At 40.4% G+C, this 19,759-nt stretch overlaps 2 protein-coding genes across 5 annotated transcripts in view; one reads left to right on the top strand and one right to left on the bottom strand.

Moving 5' to 3' along the window:
• Nucleotides 1-1,036: 1,036 nt before the first annotated feature.
• rpl34 (ribosomal protein L34) lies at nt 1,037-3,724 on the bottom strand. 2 transcript variants are annotated; one of them, XM_046064830.1, is made up of 5 exons: nt 3,646-3,724; nt 3,125-3,196; nt 2,917-3,016; nt 1,349-1,452; nt 1,037-1,165 (listed from the first exon to the last, which is right to left on the bottom strand). In XM_046064830.1, the coding sequence occupies exons 2-5, from the start codon at nt 3,187-3,189 to the stop codon at nt 1,081-1,083; spliced, it is 354 nt and encodes a 117-aa protein (XP_045920786.1). In that variant the 5' UTR covers nt 3,190-3,196; nt 3,646-3,724; the 3' UTR covers nt 1,037-1,080. The 2 variants fall into 2 exon arrangements, with proteins under 2 accessions (XP_045920786.1, XP_045920787.1); XM_046064831.1 differs by lacking the exon at nt 3,646-3,724 and adding an exon at nt 3,323-3,347.
• An 8,314-nt stretch (nt 3,725-12,038) lies between these two features.
• The window catches only part of LOC123980330 (sodium/potassium/calcium exchanger 2-like), a 43,539-nt gene continuing 35,818 nt past the window's right edge, over nt 12,039-19,759 (top strand). For all 3 annotated transcript variants that reach the window (XM_046064655.1, XM_046064656.1, XM_046064657.1), the window contains exons 1-2: nt 12,039-12,426; nt 13,652-14,730. In XM_046064655.1, coding sequence (XP_045920611.1) covers nt 13,828-14,730 — 903 coding nt within the window. In that variant the 5' untranslated portion in view covers nt 12,039-12,426; nt 13,652-13,827. The remainder of the gene's footprint in view (nt 12,427-13,651; nt 14,731-19,759) is intronic.

The following is a 19,759-nucleotide window of genomic DNA, read 5'->3' on the forward strand; positions in this document are numbered from 1 at the left end:
TGCTCTGGACACTACGCTGACAGACACAGCAAACCTTCTTGCCACAGCTCGCATTGATGTGCCATCCTGGATGAGCTGCACTACCTGAGCCACTTGTGTGGGTTGTAGACTCTGTCTCATGCTACCACAAGAGTGAAAGCACCGCCAGCATTCAAAAGTGACATAAACATCAGCCAGGAAGCATAGGAACTGAGAAGTGGTCTGTGGTCACCACCTGCAGAACCACTCCTTTATTGGGGGTGTCTTGCTAATTGCCTATAATTTCCACCTGTTGTCTATTCCATTTGCACAACAGCATGTGAAATTGATTGTCAACCAGTGTTGCTTCCTAAGTGGACAGTTTGATTTCACAGGAGTGTGATTGTTTTGGAGTTACATTGTGTTGTTTAAGTGTTCCCTTTATTTTCTTGAGCAGTGTATGAATGTGGAATTTTGCCATTAGAATTAATACATTTAGATAAAAGTACTTCTTTTCTTTGACTTTTCTTGAGCAGTGTAGGTGTTGGTGAGTCAGGGAACCTCACTTTTCTGGTATTTTAGGGTTCTTTTCCAGTCAAATTTATTTCATTAAGGCAGTCAATTAAGTATTACCAATTCCTCTAAATGGGCTTTACAATCTATACAGGACTACTACCACCTTTAGGACTACTTTTAAACTTCAAACCGCAAGCTTCCATTTAACAATTCATTTTCTTCTATGCTTGGTTTTGTTTTGAAATCAGTAACATATACTCTGCATCAGTTTTTCCATCTAATATTTACAGAACCAGTAAAAACCTGTTGAAATTCTTTGCAGGTCATCACTTTGGGTAAAAAAACATCCCTTTATGAAACTGATGTGATTTAAAAGCTTTAACTGTAGACCATATTGTATTTGGCCTAGAGTTAAACTGAATTCATAAAAGTAGATTGTTATAATCCAAACCTTTGGCATTTATTAAAAATATTTAATAAATCAGGTGCAAGGCATTCAAAGACCATAAATCCCATTCACACAGATTCACCCTCTTCAATTAAAGACATACTAATAACAATGTTGATGTCTGTCATTTTTTTATTGTGGCAATACAAATACACATTTTACTTAGACTTCTGGCTCTGTGCCTGAGCCTTGAGCACCTTGACGACGATCTTCTGCTCCTCAATCAGGAAAGCACGCTTGATCCTGAGAACAAATGCAAGAGACCATTTAGACACGATGCATTAGCCATTGAAAACCCACAACTCATTATTCCCATGCTTGATTATAATTTTAGATAATTTTTAGTAGTTGTACTGACAACTTGTCATTAGCTTCCACAAAGCAAATACTTGAGCCTTTCCAGTTAGATGAAGGAAAATTGTTTACCTGTCACGTACACACTTGGCGCACATTGAGCCTCCGTAGGCCCTGCTGACGTGCTTCTTGGTCTTAGAGAGCCTCATCAGAACCTGAGGTCTAACAGCCCGGATCTACAAGACAAGTACCACAATGAGACCACAGCAGGCTACATGCAGAGATTGGTAAAAGGTATCATGAACATGTTCAAATCCAGTGGCACCATTACAAAGTCTGCATGCTTAAAAACAAAGTCTGGATTGTACGCTACGCAACATGTTTGTAGGCCTGAAAGATGTGGTCTCAAGTACAGACAAGTTTTAAATCTGCACCAGCTTTACTGTGGTCGCAAGTGCAATACCTGCATGACTACTTAGAATTCAGTTTGCTTTAGCAATCCATTGTTTACATTGTGTGCATTTCAGGCGTAAAATACTACTTTACTTTAAGAACACAACAATACAATAAGGGGAAGACCCATAAACAAGTACTAGAAGATGTATCTACATATTGGAGTTAAGAGAGCCAGTTTTCAATCTGGCTCACCAGCAGTTCTTCACTAATTTAAACAGTGCATGTTTGAGAGACCTTTCTCTGAAGCCAACTACAGCCCAAGTCGCTAAAGTTAGTTTTTGCAATTCATGTTCTGACGCTTCAGTGCTGTATGACTTGAATTTCTGAATAAATCCCTAGATTTTAGCTCACCGTGTTAAGTAAGAATGAATAACGGTTGACAGGACAGCTTATTTCCTACGAGCATGTGAACTAGCATGACCTCGCCAGTTTCTAAAATTTAAAGTACTAATGAATTCCTATACTGTTCAAACAAGTAATGTGTTGAGATCACTTGGCCTGCATTTCAGTCAGTATCACAAGCCCAAAAAAAGAGCAGGCTTCCTTATTAATTTGTCAAAAAGACATCTTTTTTTTTTCTTAACTTCAAGTTGGTGGAATTAATCTCTGAATGGCTGCAGGCACTTACAATGCTCCCATCTTTAACTATAAGGATGCAAAGCTAGAAAAGCAGCTCATGACATGGGGTACAATGCTTCTATATCTGTGGCAGCTTGTATCAGTTATGCAGTTTTAAGTTCAAACCTCAAGAGGGACCAACAAAGATTGTTTTAATGAACTACACAAGATGAGCTCCTCTTGTATACTTTGATTTGCTTTTAAGTATTAGTATTGCATCTGTTTTTAAACTTCAAGGTTCTGCATTTTTCTATACAGCAAGTCAAGAGAGATGTGTTGATACATACACGCCGAAGCAAAGGCGTGCGTTTATACAGGCTACACCAGGATCGTCCATGGCATCTATTCTGTTCCTGATTACATCCAATGTGGATTACTAATTAAAATGGTAAACTCACCAGATTTAATGAGGAAAATAAGCAGAAACAGAATTCCCTCATTAGTTCTACAAATGGTTACAGGCTAATGTCTTTATTGTTGTTTTAAATGAGACTAGTCCCATGTGGGCCCTACATACTTCAAATGTATACACTGAGTCTTTGCACAGGAGCCTAACCACACATATGCAGCATGCTGGGGGGAAAGCAGAGCGCTTTCATCAAAGTAATTACAATGGGTTTACTTACTCCACGCAGTCTTCCAGGGCAGATGCCACATGCTGACTTGGGGGCTTTACCGACCTTCTTGGTGTACAGGTACACAATACGGTTACCAGGCGTCCGAGATCTGTAGTTAGCACACAATGTTACCGTTACACAGCAGGTCACGTTGCTTTTATGTAGTCAGCTTTCCGTGCAGGTAACATAACGGAGTCGCGGCAGAAAGTTCACTTACAATCTGGTTTTGTTGGAGGCTGTGTTGTAGGACAACCTGCGACGGTAAGTCAGGCGCTGCACCATCTTGAAGCTGGAAGCAGATACAACATTCAGTTAATGTTGGGCTATGTTGCTAACCCTGCTAGCCGTGCTACAGATGCTACGGCTCTAGGTGTCAGTGACACCGGCTAATATTGTAGTTTACAACAACACTGACAGAATTTAGTTGACCCCACTCTTTTACATCACAGGAACCGTAACCTTATCTATAACTCAAGTCGTCGGTAGGAAAACAAGCTTATCCAGGCCTCTCTACATCATTCATCCCACAAGAGGGGTGTTTAGATTGCGGCCTCAGGGACGGCACTTCTTAAAATGTCTCAGACACCAACTAACTAAAAAAATCATCAAATCGTTAGAACCATAGACTTGTTCGTAGTTGTATAGTCATTGGAAATCAACTACATTTTCTTCTAAATCGTAGGATTACAGTGGATAATAAAAACATAACGTTTCAGAGGAACGCAGGCGCCGCCATACCTGCTGTCGCCGTAACCGGAAGAGGAAGGAGCTAGGCGGGGACTGCAGGTTAAAGTTCCTCGCTGCCGGCTACTTCAAGTTATACCGCTCTCTACTGGTGCTTCGAGTTTACTATCAGCATTTTTTTAATTCAAAAAAGCATTTCCCACAATTTCGAGATATTAATATACGAAAATTCGCCCATTGTGAGCTACATCGACCATTGAATTCACATTAAAAGAAACAGTAAGTCATTTTTAGTGGCTGCTCCTCCATTTATTTTGGTCACATTTAAATAACATTTAAATAAAAAAAATTACAAGAGACAGATCTGTTGAACAGGGTTAATAAAAGGAGGACATATTTAACATATTAAATTTCCCCCAAGTATTAGCGAGGGGACAGCCCCTCCAAAGAATGCAGGTTATGCCCATGTCTACTCCGCACCTTCTGAGATAAGTATAGAACAAATTTCGGGTAATTGGTGTAAGTAAGTTGTTAAATATTAACGTTAATAAAAGGCCCTTTAAATTGCATTAGCTGATAGCTTCTTTTATTTTGAAAATCAAATGTTCCCTGCTAGGATTGTAACAAGTAACATGTTAGTTGTAGATTGGAGCAGATTTTTCACTTTGATACGTAATTTTTGTTGTTGTTGTTGGTCAGTGTCCAGGCCTAGAGTAACTACATCCACTGTGAGTCACCTGTTTTTTTTAATTAATGAAGCTCTACTCTTCTTGCTTTTTTTGTCATTATATATGTTTTCTTTCTTAAAGAACAACAACAACAAAAAAACTCCTTTAATCTGCAGTTCTACTTTATGAGAGAGAATTGAAAAAGCTCACCATATCTGATTTAGGCAAGATAATTATTACCAGTGAGTGATGAGTGGTCATCTTTCTATAAAACTCTTCAAGAAATTATAAATCTCACTCTGTGATAAACCAGAAGAGAACAGATTACCAAGAAACCCTCTTAGGTGTTTAGAACCACTTAATGCAGGAAAAGCACAGGTGTAACCAACAATGTTAACAATGGCTGCCATTAATATACAAGGTCCAATGTTCTGCTATGTATGTACCTGCTTGCCTGCTGGCCCTACTGCCACATTCAAATTGACCAGAGCCATAATTATTAATTTATCTTCACCTATGATTTTCAAGTCAAAAATGCTTGCTATGAAAAACCACACAACCAAAGAGCAATGTAAGTGAATCTAAAAGATGTACATTTTATTTGCAACCTGAAAAACAATACATGGATTGTCCAGTAGATGGTAGCAGTTGTACGCTAATTACCACTATCTGACAGTTAACAGGGTAGCATTGTCAGTCTTCAAAACTTTGGACCAGGATGCAAATAGTATTTTGTAATACATACATTTCTGCAAATGCCTATGTTAATACTTTGTAATAATAAACATAATTCTAGAAATATTTGCTTTTTTAAATTTAACTTCAATCTGTCTGTAGACACAATGCACATACTGAGTTCTCTTTAGTTTCAGCCATGTCCCTTTATTTTAAATAAATATATTTGGAAAAATCTTATATACTATTTCTAAAGGAGGGGGATTTTCTGTTCAACTGTGTTTGACAAGAATGCTTTTTTATGTCTCAGCTATGCTGAATTAAGTTCCAGCAGATGTCTTATAATGATAAATTCTATGCAAACAGAATGTACTGTAAAGTCATCAGTAGTTAGCAAAGGGCATCATACAGAGAAATAGAGATATTTTCCTTTTGGTTTAGCCTGATATGCAAAAATAAAATGTTAATTCTTCAGTACCTCAAAATGATCAAGGCTGTACAGCCTTTTTTAAAACTAAATGCTTAGTTTAACAAAAGTCACCTAAAAAGTGTCAAAATTGCCAAAAATCTTACATAATAAATTTGCAAAAAATGTTGCTATAAAACTTTTTACTATTTAAAAAAAAGCTTCAACTGATCACCTCTTAAAATCTTCATGTCCCTCAGCGCATTAAAAAAATGTTTTTGTCAAATATAAAGTGAATGCCATGCACACCGACAACCAATTTCCAGGTATCCTATACTGGAATCTGCAGCGTGCACTCTGTAGCTACAAAAAGGAGAGAAATGGCTCAAAATGGCTCCCTATCAAAGAGGTGCTGTGTCACAAAAAGACATTTGCCAAGCGCAGCCAACAGATGGTGAGCTTGGCATCCTTTTAGATGAAGCCTTTGGCAAAGGCAAAGTTCAGTGACAACACAAGACTCTACAGTGTGTTGGTACATTAAGCATCCGAGTTAAGGGCACGAAACTAACTGCTTTATGCTTAACTTAGTCAGAACTACCTATGGGACGGATTTTTTTTTTCATTTTCATTATTTTGCATAGTATTTTTTTTTTTTTTTTTGGAGATAAATCAGTAGATCTGGAAATGTCAGTTTACAATTGAACTGATAAATTAATGATGTTTGAAATTCTAACATACTTTAATATTTACAATCAATATGTCGTCTCTTAAAATCAGTGCTGTAACCTGGGCCAGTCAGGAACAAAATTCAAATTTGTGTCTTCGTGGGAGAGAGAGTGGGAGAGAGGAGTATATTGAAATAAACATTTTGTGGAAAAGTACCTTATGTTGAGTTACAGACACGAGCAGCAAGATTTAGTCATTTTTTTCTCCAAGATGTTTTGTGTGAATGTGTGACAAGCATTAATACCAACATAAATACCCCTCATACTACGCACACTGTGAATTTTTGATTGAAAACTTTTTTTACTGGTGACCTCTAGAGGTCCAAGCTTTTGCTACGTGTTCCATTAAGGGATTGATTTGATTAAGTCCAGATGTGACGCAATTTGGGATTAACCCGTTCTTCACGAGAATCAAGTTCTTTTACAAAGGGTGCCAAGGAGATTTGTGCCGACTCCAAGGGACACTCAGCACACACACACACACACACACACACACACACACACACACACACGTCCAAATAATTAGTAACATCTGCAAGCAGTCTGTCTTAATCTTGTCAGAAGTAATTATTCTAAAAGACCTCTCAATGGAACATTTAATTTAGATGTTAATACAACAAAATATCAATAAATGACAATGTCATTTTTATAAAGTTTGTTTACTGGTAAGCCATCCGATTTTACTCCCCCCCCTCCCATCAGTCTTGACTCTTAAAAGATGAACCATATCACCTTAAGTGCACTTGATTATGCAAGCCTCTCCGACCCCCCTCACCACATCTCCTTAGGCCTTCTGTGTAATCTGCTGAGATTTAAACCTGCTGCTCCTGTTTAATAAATCCACTGCGATTAAAATAGGATTACAGCTCTGCTTTGGCCTTCCTAATGACATCAGAGCATGAAACATTTTTCAACTTTTTTTCCCTTTTTTTTTTTTCTTCTCCAGTTGTTGGGTTTTTGCCCAAGCTCACTCATTCCTCCCTCCTGTTTGCCGTAACCAGACAGGCTGCAATGATTTTCAACTTCTTCCCCCACCGAAACCTCATCCCCGCAGCCCAGCAGGTCAGCCCATCTGTGGGGCTGTTGACACAAGGATTAACCTTATAATGCAGCACACATCCTGTATCGATGCTGTCCTCCTTCCATATCAGTCTTCTCAACGCCAAATAACAACCAAAGAAAATATGCTCCGGTGTCATGTTGTCGGCTTGAAGTCTACTCTTTCAACGAAGCAATCAGTATGACTCTTTTGTCCTATTTGGCCTTACGTAGCATTGTCCTAGGTCACAAAAATCAAAGACTGATTGGATTTTTACAACAGCTAACCTCATGATCCCAGCAGTGAAATCTATTTAAGATTATCTATTCTACTGTAATACACAATGTATCTTGACAGTCAAATGTCAAATGTTAACACGGAGTGTTTTATCGTGTAGTTTCTGCAGAACTTTCTTTGTGTACTGATGGAACAAAGGGCATGGAAGCAATCAAGTTTTTAACTATCCCAAGTTTACTGTAGCATCCTGACAAACTCTTTTATACGGTACCCTCTTACACTCTCAAACTTATCCTGGCTAAAATCTTCTAGTGCCTTCTCTGTACAACAGATTGAAGTCCACCATGCTCTGTATGCTCTGGAAAGTAGTGACAGATTCTTGAGTGAGTGTTGTTACGTGCCTGTAACATCCTATTTCTGATTAAGGTTATGTTTTTCTTGTTCTACTTTATCTGTTACTATTTCCTGTTTTAATTTGATAAACTCACCTTTTATGTTGCATTTCAGATTCCTCACTTCCTGCCCTTGTGTTCCCCGCCCGTGAGATTACCTGCCCTGACCTGATTTGTCTCACCTGTGTCTTGTCTCTCCTCACCGGTGTATTCATTTTGCCTTTTCCCCTCTGTGTCGCATTCCAGCATTCTCCTAGTGATAGTTTTGACTTTTTTCAGTGTACCTTGTCTTTTGGATGCTCGCATTTTATTGTTTCTCCCGAAAAAATCCCATAATTTGCCTGGCCCTCAAATATCAGTATGAATAAACGTCATGCATGGATGCAAATTTTGGCTTTTAATGTATCACCATCATTAGATAAAAAAATTCTCCACAAATCTACGGTTCAGTTTGGCCAACACTTTTGGTTTTTGACCAAATATCTGGAGATCTAATGATATTCCCATCAGCCTCCGCTGTACTTTCTGTTGACTGTTAATTAGCAAATGTTGCTAACCCATGCTAACACACTAAACTACAATTGTGAACGTGGAAAGCATCATACCTGCTAAACATGCAGCATTTTAGCATTGTCATTGTGAACGTGTTCCCATGCTGACGTTTAGCTTAAAGCTTTAAGCGTTTAAGAGTAGAGAAAACTTCATGAAAAGGAGTTCTTGAATGTTTACAATAAATACAATAATACAAAATTTGACAAAAATAATACAGTAGAGCAGTTAAATGATTTAAACACATCCAAAGTAACAAAAACTGTCAGTAATTTCACGTGTCTTTAAAAGACCTGCTTGGACTCTGAAATCCTGGCTGCACTATATATTTACATGGACCAAGGGTAAAAGCAGGGTCTCACTTTCACACTGGGTGCTCGTATCTAATCAGCTCCTGCACTTAGTAATCAGACATGTCCTTGGATTATCAATTCATTAATCTCTTTAGCGCTAAAATGAATATTCCCATCCACCCTTGGTTTTCAGATAAAATGGTCTCTCCCGCTATGCCTTTGAACAATCTTGCTTGTTTTATAACTCAGAGGCAGACCATTTGCCTTTTGGAATACATTTACTCAGCTGTTTTAAGAGCCTCATTGATTCACTATTTACTACCTGAGCATCCCATTGGTGCCTATGCCCATTTTGTTTTGCTGACCACATTTTCCTAAGGGGCAGGTGGTCTGTCCAAGCCTCTTTGTACAGGCTTGTGGTGGTACTGGTGGTGGTGGTGGTGGTACTGGTGGTGGTGGTGGTGGTTGGAGGGGGGGGGGCGGGGTGCTAATGTGAGGCTTTCAACATCTAATCCACAGCAAGTCTCTTAGAAAAAGCTTATTTGGGACTCTCAAATTTCACTGCTTTCCTCATCTGCAGGACCAAACAGCCTTTGGTAGTTGTTATTAACAAAAAAAAATTACTTGTTTAATACAGCTACGGCAATACCTTGCTTCGGTCAATTGTCCTTCCCTCTTCACTGGAAAAACTTGCTTGGCTATCATCACCCTATCTGCGTGCCCCCCCGCCCCATTGCTGACAAATCCATACAACTATGTGCAACACAAAGGCTCGGATTTAGCTGCCGGGCCAAAGCGAGGGTGGGCCAGGTGGGGGGCAGGGCCAGCATGGAAATTTCTGTTGTTTTTGTCACAGCACAGATTTCAGACAAATCAAAACAACTGCCATCCTCACCCCTTCCTCCCCACCACAACCCACATGACCTGTGACCAGTCATCACTTTTATGCTGGAAATGCAACCAGATCAGGAGTGGTCAGTGCGGTGGTGTGGAGGAGAGGCTGCGTGAGCACTGGGGGCCATTGTTTAAAAAGAGCTGACAGCCTGGATGTGATCTCATTTGATAGGCAAAAATATTGGCGGATCTAATTTGGAGAGCTGGGGTCACAGGCCCAGAGTCCGCTTTGTGATGATGATGTGTACTGATCAGACACAACGTATGATTATATATGGATCAGCTATTGTGTTATACGGTCACTATTCAAATCACTATATCACATTTCCCTGAGGTCAGTTTGACAGGACAGCCACTGGTATTTTCTTGTTGAAAAACCTGGGACTGGTTGGCGAGGATGCCCACTTGCGACAGGTCCTGTATGGAGACCAGTGCATTATGGATGCATGAGGCAATCAAACTCAATCACTTTGCAACGAAATTAATAATGTTCTGGGAGTGTGACTGAATTTCACTGCAATTTGGCCCTGTGAGAGGGGAATTATGATTGATATTACACAGTGGAGGTGAAATAAGCTTACTTATCTTTTTTGATGAAAGTTAGCTGGCCAGATAAATACCATTGTCATATCTGTCCAGTAAATCTAAGGCCAGTTAGCTTAACTGACAACCTCAAGATAACAACACGATTTCAGAAAGTCACTGCTCCCGGCCCAAGCATAGTCTGGCACATAAACCCTCATAAACTTGCTTTTATAAGGATTAAGCTAGCTGTTTACCTCTGTTTCCAGTCTTTATGCTAAGCTATGCATTTGTATTTACAGACAAATGTGAGGGTGGTACTGATCTTCTCATCAAGCTCTGTCTCCGCAAGAAAGCAAAGAAGTGTATTTCCCAAAATGTCAAAATATTGCTTTAATTTTTGATAATAATGACAGAAGAGTTTCATTCAAATGATTTAATCATATTTCAAAGGACATTCAGAGGGGGTTTTATTATAGTATCATTAATCAGCTAATGTAGCTCGAAAACTCTTGACCAGTATGAACCACAAGGAACCAAAACATCTGACTATTGATAATCTGAGGTGTTTCTGTTTCCTTTTAGATAACAAGATGCAAATACATTTAGGAAGCAGATGAGAGCAGAGGAGAGGGTGCAATCAGTGAGGTCACTCATGATTTATTATACAGCATAAGCCATTAATGTCACACATACTTTGTCACACTGTGTGGAGGTTGCATGCCTGCATCCAACAGGGTTTGGTAATGCTAAGTGGCTCGGAGGCATTATTTGACATTGGGGGGAAACATGGCGACATGGAGCTGTTGGGATAATGATTATGTCAGATGAAGGCTTGGTATCTGTTGACATATTCAAAAATGAAGCAACTGGCTCGTTGGTATGGGAACCATTTTTCTAAATAAATAAAAAATATTAAAAGGTTTTGCTTTCCTGCTGAGAAACTGTGAAACGTTCACTGCGAAGCTTGGAGTCATCAGCCTGTTAGTTTAGCTTAGCATAAAGACTGGAAACAGGGGGAAATTGCACTATTGCACTATTGTCTCAATCTGTCTGTTTATAGTGTGTATATATGTGTTCTCTGTACTGTCTCTCTATCTTGTGTTTGATTTTATTACTGTATTATGGTGTATTATTGTATTAGTAAGCACGTCGGGAGCACTGTTCAATCCAGAGTCAAATTCCTTGTATGTGTACACATACCTGGCAAATAAAGCTGATTCTGATTCTGAAATGGCTAGCCTGGCTCGTCAAATGCTGACAAAATCCATCTACAGCACTACCTCTAAAGCTCACTAATTCACTCGCTATAGGCCTATCTTTGTTTGTTTCATTTGTCGCCTACAAAAACCAAAGTGTGAAAATTAAGTGGTAGACTCCAGGAAGTCACTGCAACCCACAAAGAAACAGTAACACATAGCTTGTAGGCCTAACCCCCATCCCCCCACCCACAAACCACCGCATTTTTGTTTTACAGTTAGGTTATTGTATGGAATTAAACACGGAATATAATTAGTGTAGAAGTGCTGGTGGACAGACTTTGTTACTTTCAGACAGTCAACTTTCAGACTAGCCCATGTATCCAGTCCTTATGCTATTGCCTACGCTAACCAGCTGCTGGCTACAGCTTCTTATTGAACATCTAGGCCTTCATGAGAGTGAAAGTGATCAATCAATCAAACTCTTGGCAAGAACGCAAATATGCGAATTTCCCTAAATGTAAAAAGTAAAAAAGGGAAAAAAGAAATAGGCCTATAGGCTAATCTAGAGTAAGAAGTATAATTAGGCTATGTTAAATCAGTGATGCTGCACCTTGAGCTTCACCATGACAGCGTTGTCTCTGAGAAAGGGATCCATCACTTGCATAGTCTACAACCTTGAAATGACCTAAGGCTAAGCTACACATAAATTAGCAACTGGACTGGATAAGCGTATCCACCTGTTCCGTCCAGAGAGGAATCATACAATAAAAAATACAAATCAGTGAAAATACTGCCTTTACTTATGTAACCACGGCAACTCCTCCCTCAAAATACAACATCACCACAGCCCCCACCGCTTGAACCCAGCAGGAAAGAATCCGCTTTCTGCCGCTTACCTGGCTTTATTAATAAACCAACCGGTTCACGTGGTCAGCCCAGCCCAGCACAATATTCTGCTACAATAGCAAGGTATTTTCGACCGGGCGATTTCACCCCCCCCTCTCTCATCCGAGACTGGAGAGATGCTGCTGCTGCTGTGAGGGAGAGAGGTGAGCGCAGTCGGAAAAGCATCCCACCCCTCCACCACCACCCCCAGTCCTAAGCTCCTCCTCTGTCGTCGGAGAGCGGGGACCGGTCACATTTTGCTCAATGAGAGCGAGAGGGCACCGGAGAGGATTTCCTAATTTCAACCTGCTGCCGTTCCGTGCGGCTGTTTTCTCGCCTCTGTCAAAGGTAAGGCATGACACCGTCTGCAGCCTCTCCGCGCATCATGCACCTCGCCACGGAAACTAATGTTGGGCTGTTTTTGTTCGGGGGATGATGGTTAGCTGTTGGTTGTGTGGTGGTACAGCTGAAAGGACGAAGGCATTATTGAAGGGCAGACAGGGAAAAGAGTTGTCAGTGGAACGGGCATCGCAGACACACGCCGTTCAGCTAAAGGCAGCAGGCTGTGCATCATTGAAAAGTCAAACAGGACAGGATGTGTGTGGTTTTTTAATCTGCTTTTACCTGAGCAGCAGCGTCATTGCGTTTACAGTTTTCACTGACTGCAGCCAAGTGATGTCCGTAAACCGCCGGCCTTCAAATTTCGTGATATTTTCACAGGTAAAAACAGCAGGTTCCCGATTTTTGACTGCAGGTTGTCTCAATTTTAAATTAAAATTGTTAAACCGGCAAAAAATCGGCCCATATAGCCTAAGTTCTAAAGTCTGTTGCTGCATCTTGTGGTTTGATTGAATTTAAAATCACTTAATAGGCCTTGCTAATGTAAGTCTTAAGGCCACAAAATGACCACAATGGACGTAAATGTTTAAATGTAAGATGTTATACATTCTTGATTTATTGCAGAATATGTGCATTTCGTCTTAATTATATAGATTTATGTCAGAGTTCTGTGAATAACAAAACTGAGACCATGGGATGATTTTAAAACTCAATCAAATATACATTTTAAGCGGATTCCACGTGTCTGCACTACATTGTAACTGGGAATTTCCTGTTTAATTTGTAAATGTAGCTCTTTTTTTGCCAGTAGTCAGGGTAGATCCTGATATGCAGCTGACTTTTTGTACAGCAACAATGCTTACTGGTTAATCTAGCCATTGTTTATTCAGTTATTTATTTGAAGTTTCTATAGGCTAAAGAAAAAACAATTGTCAATCACACATTACAAGTTAGTCTGTATTAATTAATTAATTAATGTTTTACATCAAAATTGACAAAGACTGACTTTACTAAGTAATCCATTAATCCTCTCTGTTGTAACTTTGTCAGTTTCATGTCAGTATGTTTCTGTAGTGATGCAACAAAGACAGATCTTTAAAATACACTTTGTGTACTCAATTTCCAAACAGCCTTTTTAATTAGATGGTATTTTGTTGTTCATTTGACACTCTTGAGTTTCTTTCCCAGCTCAGTAATATTTTTTTCTCTTCATTCTATTGACATTGTCCAACAGAGGCTAATATGAAGACATCAATTGGCAAACCAGACCCTGGAAAGCACCTACAATCTATTCAACTTATTTGAAACTGAAGACAACACCATGCGTTGTCTGCGGTAAAAACCCTGTTCTCCACTCTCCCCACTTCCTACATAGCCTTTGAGAGTGAGCATACCACGAGCTGCACAGACATGGGTTCAGATCAACCCTGCATGGATTCACCAGAGCTTAGGCCCACGTTGGGCGCTGCCTGTAAGCGGCAGGGCCACCGGTGTCTGCGGAAAAGGCTGAGGCCAGTGCGAATCTTAGGGTTCGTCTTCAGCTTGGTGGCCTTAAGTGTCGTTTCCTTCAGTGCCTTGACCTGGAGCTCAGGGGGTCTCAATGAGCCAGTGCTCCCCCAGGAGAGTCTCCACCAGTCGGCCCCCCACAGGACTCTTCTTTTCACCCAACACCAGGGGGACCCCAATGTGTCAGCTGACATGCCAATAGCCATGAAATCTACAGCAGACAGCAACGAGAGCCAGGGGGATTACCCTCCAGACATTTTCACCCTTGAGGAGAGGCGCCAAGGCGCAGTGGTCCTCCACATGTTTGGCATGATCTACATGTTCATCGCCTTAGCCATAGTGTGTGATGAGTTCTTTGTCCCAGCGCTGACAGTCATCACGGAGAAGCTGAGCATTTCGGATGACGTAGCAGGTGCAACCTTCATGGCGGCAGGCGGCTCAGCACCGGAGCTCTTCACCTCCATCATCGGCGTCTTCATCTCACACAGCAATGTGGGCATCGGGACCATTGTAGGCTCAGCTGTCTTCAACATCCTCTTCGTGATCGGGATGTGCGCCATCTTCTCCAAGGAGATCCTCAACCTGACGTGGTGGCCACTCTTCCGCGACGTCTCCTTCTACATCATGGATCTGATCTTGCTCATCATCTTCTTCCTGGATAACATCATCTCCATTTGGGAAAGTGTCACACTGCTCTCAGGCTACGCTGCCTACGTGATCTTCATGAAGTTCAATAGCACAGTTGAGGGCTTCATCAAGGGTTGCATGAACAAGAACCAAGTGGTAGAAGTGGAAGTACAGCCCAAGGTGAGTTGGTTTCTTGATCTTTATTCTTTTTCTCCCACTTTACTTCACCGTTGTCTCCTGTGAATACAATTTTATATGAAAAGTCAGACTATGAGGAAGTTACATTAGGTGTGCAGTAATTTGTTTTAGCATTTTGGTTGATAGAAATTACCTTCAATGTCTCCTTTGGCATCAGAACACACACACACTCATCCTTTTACGCAGCTGATGAATGAAGACTTACTTGGTTGTTTAATTTGAGACAAAAATGCAACCGATTTGTGTGTGGCTTTTTTATTTCAAGCATCTTTTATGTTCTCATCAACCTAACAGAAACCCCTTTAGTGTGTAGTATTTTCAATAATTAAACTGACCATTGTCCATTGACGTGGTTCAAGCAATGCTGCACAGAGCCGGCATACAGTATTCCACTGTGGGATTAATAAAATGCAGTCAAATGTGTAATACTGTGTTAAGCTCTACAAATTGCGTCCCAGTCTGACAAACAAATCCCTTGGAAAATCTCACGAGCAATTTTTTTCCCAGTTAAAGATTTCCCATATACTGTAAACGCTGTATTTAAATTGTTGCATAAAAGTAAACTACACGCAGCATGAAGTGAACCACAGACAATAAATGGCTTCAGAATTGCTGCGGTTGTCGAAGGAGTTTATTAATGTACAGTCATTTAGTGCAATATTTTAAACAGTGAATACTCCATAGATAAAAGTAGAAATCATACATCACATTTGTCCCCTCAATGATAATTGAGGGCGAAAGACACTACAGTGCAATTTGATACTGGTGTAGAGATTATCTGAACGGATTTAGGTTTCTTTGTGACATGAAATGGAAATGAAATTTTGAGGAAGTTCTATTGTAAAAGCTTTAATTAAATCGGGATTTATTCTAAGTACATAAAGGATATTTAAACTGCAGGTTACACAATGTAGGGGGAAAACTCTCAAGGAAGTAATTTGATATGGTGCGTGTAAAACCAAAATGCTAAAATTAGAGACTGAAGTCATTTAAAAAGCAAGCATGAAAATACTTATTTTTCTGTAGGTCCAATTTCTGCCACACTAATTAGGGCTTATGCGCATGAAAAGAGGGAGAAGCGATGTGCACAGGCTGAGTACCAGAGAAGACTCGGGTGACCTTGAGCTGCAATGGATTCTGGGTACTAAGGCCAACAGAACCTGTGTGTGTGTGTTGAAAAACAACTTTTGATGGGGGGGGTAGTGAGAGACAGATGAGTCGATCAAACCCCACCATCATGTCTCATCCCCTACAACGCTTACAGCAGATTGAGTGTCTCCTCTCTCTTGCATCTTTCAGCACCCTGCTTTGAAAACATATTAAATATTAACAAAAAATGAATTAAAGGTGTCCAAAATTACAGTCTAAAGCAATTATTTTACTAAATATAGGTTGTGGAATAATCTGCTTTTATTATGTCGTCTAGGTCTACAGGGTTAATAGAACCAGAAAGGCACAAATATTATTAGAATATAATGATCCAAACACCCTTTTTCAATCGCGCTTCAACACTTTGGGGACGCATGTATTTCAAGACACGAGTGTTATTTTGAGATCTAATTGGCAATTTAGCAGGCGTGTGTGTGTGTGTGTGTGTGTGTGTGTGTGTGTGTGTGGACATGAGTAATGGAGAGTAAAACAGCAGGGCAAGGATGACTGAGTTTACTCATTAAAGTGTCCTGCAAAATATGATCGAGGGTCTGGTTTTAGCCTTTATTTATTTTTTTTGTCTTTCTATTTTTAAGTGACATTCACTACTTTGAACTGAGATCAGCTTTTTTAATCGCTTAAGTGTCATAACAGAGCTCCAAGGTGTCCTTAATCCTCCATAGAGTACTGTTCAGGTGTAAAGAATTGCTTTGTAAGGACAATAGGGTGTAATTCGACGCCACGTCCTTTAACTAAATACTTGATTAAAACAGGCTTCCCTGAGATTATTTCATGCGTTATGATATTGGGATGTCCTCGCTGTGTGTCACATTGCTGCCATAGACAGAAACACAGGCAGTCAGCAGCAAAAGAGAAGTGGTGTTGTGATGTCACCCAGATAAAAGTGTGTGGGTTGCCTGGTTGGTAATTGGCAGTTCGCCATCAACAATGTACGCTATGTAAAATTTGATTCTGAGAGTAACATGGACCGCTGCCTTTCGTCTCATTACGTAACTGCTTGTACTACAAAATGAAAAGTTTCTTTTGCGTAACTTGTTTATTCTGCTCCTGGTAAGATAAAAATAGATGGCTTTGTTTCGCTTATTTTCTGGAAAAGTAATGCCTTAGCTCGCAGGCAGAGCTTTAAGTGGTGAGAGCTGGGCTTGCTTTTCCATCATTTGACGGATCAGAGGTGTCATTTTTTTTTTTTTAGCCCCAGGATGAGGTGTAACATTATCAATACAACACAAACAGAACTGTCATGTCTCCGTGTGGATGCTGGGTATATTTAAAGCCATTGTTTTATAGCAGTTCAGTGGCCTCATTAAATGTAGTCTGCAATAATCTCTCAATCCAGTTAACGCAACCATGAATGCTCCATAATAGCGTGCACTTACACTCACTTGAAATTACAGTAAAATAGGATGGCAAAGGCTTTCAGCACATAAAATTCTAGACAGACAAGAGGAGGCTCAAGACCTCACAAAGTTTTGGGAGTAACATGAAGATTGTTTCACGCTCATTAGTAAATCTCGGATGTGCAAATTTACCCGAAACCCCCATGAAATCTATTGTTACTGTATCTGCTTACCGCCGATGACGACAACTTTACACAAGTTACAGAACCTCAGTTCTCAGTCAATGAATGAGTCAGATCGGAGGTGGATAATGACTGCTTGCACCACAAAAAAGAAAACATACCATGCTGAGAACAAAGAAAGATTTTTCCTACTATTTTTCCTACTAATAATACTTGACATATCCCTTTCAGTTGATCTGGCAAACCTGTTAGCAAACAATTGTTTATTGATTCATTCAGCAGACACAAAGCAACATTTGTATCCATTTGGAGTTGTGTTTTTGGCCACCTGAAGAATGTAATTCCACTTTTATTTTAGCTCTGGTTTGTTTTCCGTTAAGCTGTTAAGTACTCCAGCAGTACACCAGCTAGTCCTCAAATGCCTGATGATAATTTAGCCTCTGGCATGGATATCCGGGCCAAGACTTGCGTGCATTGGCCATTGTTTACAATCCAATTGGCTAGCGTTTGACAACGATATGTATGCATAATATAAAAAGCAAATCTTTAGGGTTCCGAGGTTGCGTTTTGGCCAATGCGTTTCACCTCTTTTGTTCTCCAAACGGACTGTTTACCTGCATGCAACCAAAGCCCACTCAAATGTGATTGGTTCAATACTACTTGGAATACAAACCGGCTACATACAGAAACCAGGTCACTTCCGATCCCAAAACTCTTGTCCCTTGCCTACATATTCTTCATTCATATGCAGATATCTGTTAATTTAGATTAGCTAGTCCCTAACTTTGCCTGTATGACATTTAGCGCTGGGCAGGTAGGATGGGGTTGTTTTTATTGTGCCTGCTGCAGCTGAAAACATCCCTAGGAGTGAGAGTGATCCAGACAGTAAAGCTGTGGGCCATAAAACCTGAGCTATGGGCTGAAAGACTATAGGGGAACAGTAAAGTTTGTCTGCTGATTCGTCACTACAAGCGTACAAGTATCCTTAAGATTCAACTTATAATATAAAAATATTGATAATTGCAGTTTTGACTCAAAATTGGTCAAGTCATTTTAATAAACTCATGTAATCCTGCTTCAGAGCTGTTAGTTCTGTTGATGCCAGCGGATGACATGTGATTTCATTGGTTCACCTGTGACCCAAACAGATGTGAGAAGGATGTATTTACCTAGTTCTGGCCTGATTGGTGCCTAATACCTTTGTTTACCTATTGAGTGCTTAGCTGCTGGTTAATCGCACAACAAGGGCACTCAATCTGCTTTAGCCCAGCAAGTTGGGTTGCCACCTCTGCCATAATGACTCTTGTGAGACATGGCCCTGCAGACCGGCTGTATTTTACCTTTTAACAATTCTGTATCTGTGTCTTTGGCACCTGACAGCTTCCTCCATTCATTTAAATCCATCTAATTTGGAGGAATTATAATTCTTTGAAAAATACTGATTTTATACTAACTTTAGAGGATAGGGCTACACAAGACTGCCAGTTGCCTGTCTAGAAGAACATTGTAGTGTAATGTAATCCAATGCAATATCCCTGCAGCAAATACTGCCTACTGTCTGTTAAGTTTTAAACAGGGTGACTACTGTACTGTACAGTGTAACACATTTTAGCTCTGTGAGCTACAAGGGTTCATAGGTCAAGGATGGCGTCATTTTACTGTATCGCTGCTCTTAGTTGTTGCACGTTCTCTTACAGTTAAGCTTCTTAGTCTGATGGTGCACAAATGTCTGATTACTGAACACTCGGTCACTCAGACTGTGTGGAGTGAATCTGCAAGCACCTCACGCCTCAGTAAATCCCTACTGTACACACTGTAGAGACACAGTTCAAGGTCACAATAGAGCTAGAGGCTCTTGCTTCTGCCTCACAAGCTTTGAAGATCATGACAGCGTAAGATGGAGGAATATAAATATCAATAGCTCTAGGTTTAATCTGCTTCCAGCCATTTGTTACTGGAAAAGCAACAGATGTGTGTGTACTAGGGTTGGCTAGGTGGTGTCCCACTGAAGCAATCATTTGTCCAAACCTTTCCTTTACTTTCGGACCAATAAGCCAAGCCAATCAATGCTGACATCTTAACCACACTCTACAGCGAATAAAGAAAAATAGCATTTTCCCACTGCAGTCTGTAACACTTTCTCTTTTTCTAGCTATTGGAATACATTTGACCCTTTCAAGCCATCTTTTAAAGAGGTCAGTTTGACATGGAATAAAGTCGGATTCAGTCAGTGAAGGCTTCATCTGTCTGTCCATGGCATTAGCTGGGTCTTTCATCATATGCACCCCCCCCCCCCCCCCCCCCCCCCCCCCCCCCCCCCCC

This window comes from Micropterus dolomieu, linkage group LG12 (genome assembly GCF_021292245.1).
Source record: "Micropterus dolomieu isolate WLL.071019.BEF.003 ecotype Adirondacks linkage group LG12, ASM2129224v1, whole genome shotgun sequence".
Classification (NCBI taxonomy): Eukaryota; Metazoa; Chordata; class Actinopteri; order Centrarchiformes; family Centrarchidae; genus Micropterus; species Micropterus dolomieu.

Excerpts from the sequence above, each read along its gene's own strand:
- rpl34 (XM_046064830.1), bottom strand. The coding sequence starts at position 3,189 with ATGGTGCAGCGCCTGACTTACCGTCGCAGGTTGTCCTACAACACAGCC. Across the intron at positions 1,453-2,916 it reads GCCCTGGAAGACTGCGTGGA|ATCCGGGCTGTTAGACCTCA; the intron begins GTAAGTAAACCC and ends CTTGTCTTGTAG. Across the intron at positions 1,166-1,348 it reads GCCAAGTGTGTACGTGACAG|GATCAAGCGTGCTTTCCTGA; the intron begins GTAAACAATTTT and ends ATTTGTTCTCAG.